The sequence below is a fragment of the Glandiceps talaboti genome, chromosome 2, assembly GCF_964340395.1.
Source record: "Glandiceps talaboti chromosome 2, keGlaTala1.1, whole genome shotgun sequence".
Classification (NCBI taxonomy): domain Eukaryota; kingdom Metazoa; phylum Hemichordata; class Enteropneusta; family Spengelidae; genus Glandiceps; species Glandiceps talaboti.
In genome coordinates, this window is record NC_135550.1 from 26,268,968 (window position 1) to 26,271,973 (window position 3,006).

At 33.2% G+C, this 3,006-nt stretch overlaps 1 protein-coding gene across 1 annotated transcript; it reads left to right on the forward strand.

Moving 5' to 3' along the window:
* Positions 1 to 551: 551 nt before the first annotated feature.
* LOC144446037 (transmembrane protein 229B-like) lies at positions 552 to 1,061 on the forward strand. The gene has a single exon (XM_078135720.1). The coding sequence runs from the start codon at positions 552 to 554 to the stop codon at positions 1,059 to 1,061; it is 510 nt and encodes a 169-aa protein (XP_077991846.1).
* Positions 1,062 to 3,006: the final 1,945 nt, after the last annotated feature.

The window sequence follows — 3,006 nt, forward strand, 5'->3', positions numbered from 1 at the left end:
GTCTAGTTAGCAAATTGTTATAATCAAAATGATTTGGAAATTGTTCAAATCAAAATGATGTTACCACCGATGTGTGATTTTGGTAAAAAAAATGTAATTTTTGATCAAAAAAGTTCAACTAAAAAACTACTGGGCAGATCAGTCTGAAATTTGGTGTTTAGATTAAGAATTGTTTATGACGTAATGATCCATCAGTGATATGCAAATTAGGTCTAAAAATGTGATAAATATATACAAAAAAAATGTACAGTTGTGGTACAACACCATTTGGTGCTATTTTGAAAACAGATTGTATGCTTTCATTCATCTTTGTATATCTGTGGGCATTAATTTGAAATCCTACCCCTAGGGATAACAACTGTCTTGAAAACTCAATTTATGGAAATGAAAGAAGACATAAAATTTTATTTTCACAGATGCATGTATAACTTATGTAAAATTATTTATTACAAAGATCTCCCTGGGGAACATGTGCTATTCTTTTTTGTTCAACAATATGTTTCCTAGATAACATCATAACAACAATATTCTCCTTTCAACAGACAATCAAAATGTTGGACGATGGTCATTTGTCGATATGGGTGAGGTTTTACATCTATGCCATACATGGATATTTCACTGAAGTTATGTTCACTGCTGGATGGGAATTCGTGGTAAATATCAACTGGAAATTTCCCGGATGTTCAAGTGTATGGTCACTCTTCATCTATGGTCTTTCCACAATTATCATTGAGCGTATGTATTTGATATTGAAAGACCGTTGCCCATTATTGGTCAGGTGTCTTATATACACTGTGTGGATCTATTGCTGGGAGTTCTCAACTGGTTATGTATTGAAACAGTTTGATGCATGTCCATGGGACTACACACCATTTGATGCTCATTTCATGGGACTGATCACTTTGGAGTATGCTCCAGGTTGGTTCATCGGATCCTTAATGTCAGAACAGGTGCTGATTAAGAACACTCTACGTCTTCAGTTTACATCCAAGTCAACAGGTACCAAAGACGAGACTGATGGAGATAATTTATACAATGGACCAAAAACTAAGACCAATTGATGAAGACATACCCAACTGAGGATGCCTCAAAGTCACACTATCTATACAACATTTTATATCCTTCTGACATTGCAGGACAGCATGAATCAAAGACTACATCCACTTTTAGAATGTCAGTGTCAGGAAATATTGAAACCAAACAAATTGGTCATAACTTGAGAATTATTTTACAAGAAAGAGGGCTGGTATCTATTTTAGACTAAAGTTCTTTGTACTTGAGAGTTATATGTGATATATATATTGTATGTAAATCATGTCATATTATTTATTTTGTTTTTGATCAGTAATTCATGGAAGTAACAATGTAACTAGTTTTGTTTATCTGTATCTGTACATAAGTTTCATGATATCGAATATGAAATGGGTATAAAAGCTGATATGTGTACACATTTGCTTGGTAATTCTGGCTTCAACTGGACCTGGAAATACAATCCAAATAGATAAATTCAAATTTTTAATACATGTTAAGGCAAACATATACATGACATAAACATGGATGTATATTTCCATGACATAAAATAACCACAAATGATGAAAATGTGACTTGACAAATTCAAGGAAAGTAAATGCATGATATAGGTTGAATGTTTACAGATTCAGAATATACTGAAATGTTTTATTTTATTATCAAATGTATGCATGAAACATGAATGATAAATTTTCTCTACTAACAAGATTTTAACATTCAAGTAATAGTATTTTTAAAGAGAATGAAAGGAGTTTGATGTATGGTATCACTTTTATTGAATTTGAAATGTTTGATTGCATTTACTGAAATGAACAGAGAAATGAAAACACTCTGTTTTCTGGAACATCTGGAGAATCAAACTCACATGAACAGAGTACAATTCCTCTGGAAAATGTTTATTTCAGATGTTGAATTTAAGAGCCATACATCACAAAATATTGAAATAACATCAATCTGAAAATGAATATTTTAGTCATCAGTCACAGGAATATTTTTAGGATAACAAATGTATTTTTTTTTTGTGTGTAATGTCATGTGATACATGCCTCTCTAGGTCTACTTTGTATCCTATCAACAACTAAACATTTAGTTCAGTTGATATTTTACAGTTAATAGAGATTGGGATGACCTAGTTTTTATTGAGAATTGCATTTATTGTTAAATATTTGTAAACACTGTGACATCTGGCAATGTATTTTCAGACCATTCAGACTAAGTATTTGTATACACTGGACATCTGACAGTGTATTTTCAGACCATTCAGAGTTTTCCAGTTCTTGGAACAGTTCTATACTGTAGGCAGAATGAACAAGTTGGTAAATAGGTAGCAACTGTACTGTGATTTAGTACCAGTATGAGTGTAAGTACAAATACAGAGACACAGACACAGACACAGACACACACACAGACACAGACACAGACACAGACACACACACACACACTTGCATGCACACACACACACACACACACACACACACACTGACACAGAATGCATGCACATACACATGTACATGCATGCATACACATAGTGACACACATGTATGTACATAAATATTATGCATTCACATACACTTGTACACATGCACATACACACACACACGGGCACATTTTGAATTTCACAGACACACACACACGCACCCCTCCAATACACACCAACCTTATCCTCACCGACCCCTGCCCACATACATTGAAATTGATGCAAAATATAGCATAAACATTGTATATGTACAGTAATAAGATATATTTTCACAGTACCAAGTTGTAACAATTAGCCATACCATGAAGAATAAACCTTTCATACCATGATAAAATAGTTTGTACGTCAGAAATTTTATAGTACCCAGTTGATTTATTATGTCCATTTTGGGTCCATTTTGGTGCAATTATGTGAAAGTGCTGTGTTCTTCCAGCTATTGTAACAGCTTCCCATATATTGAAATATGAATGATCAGTACTGCATTGTGTACATCACTTTAA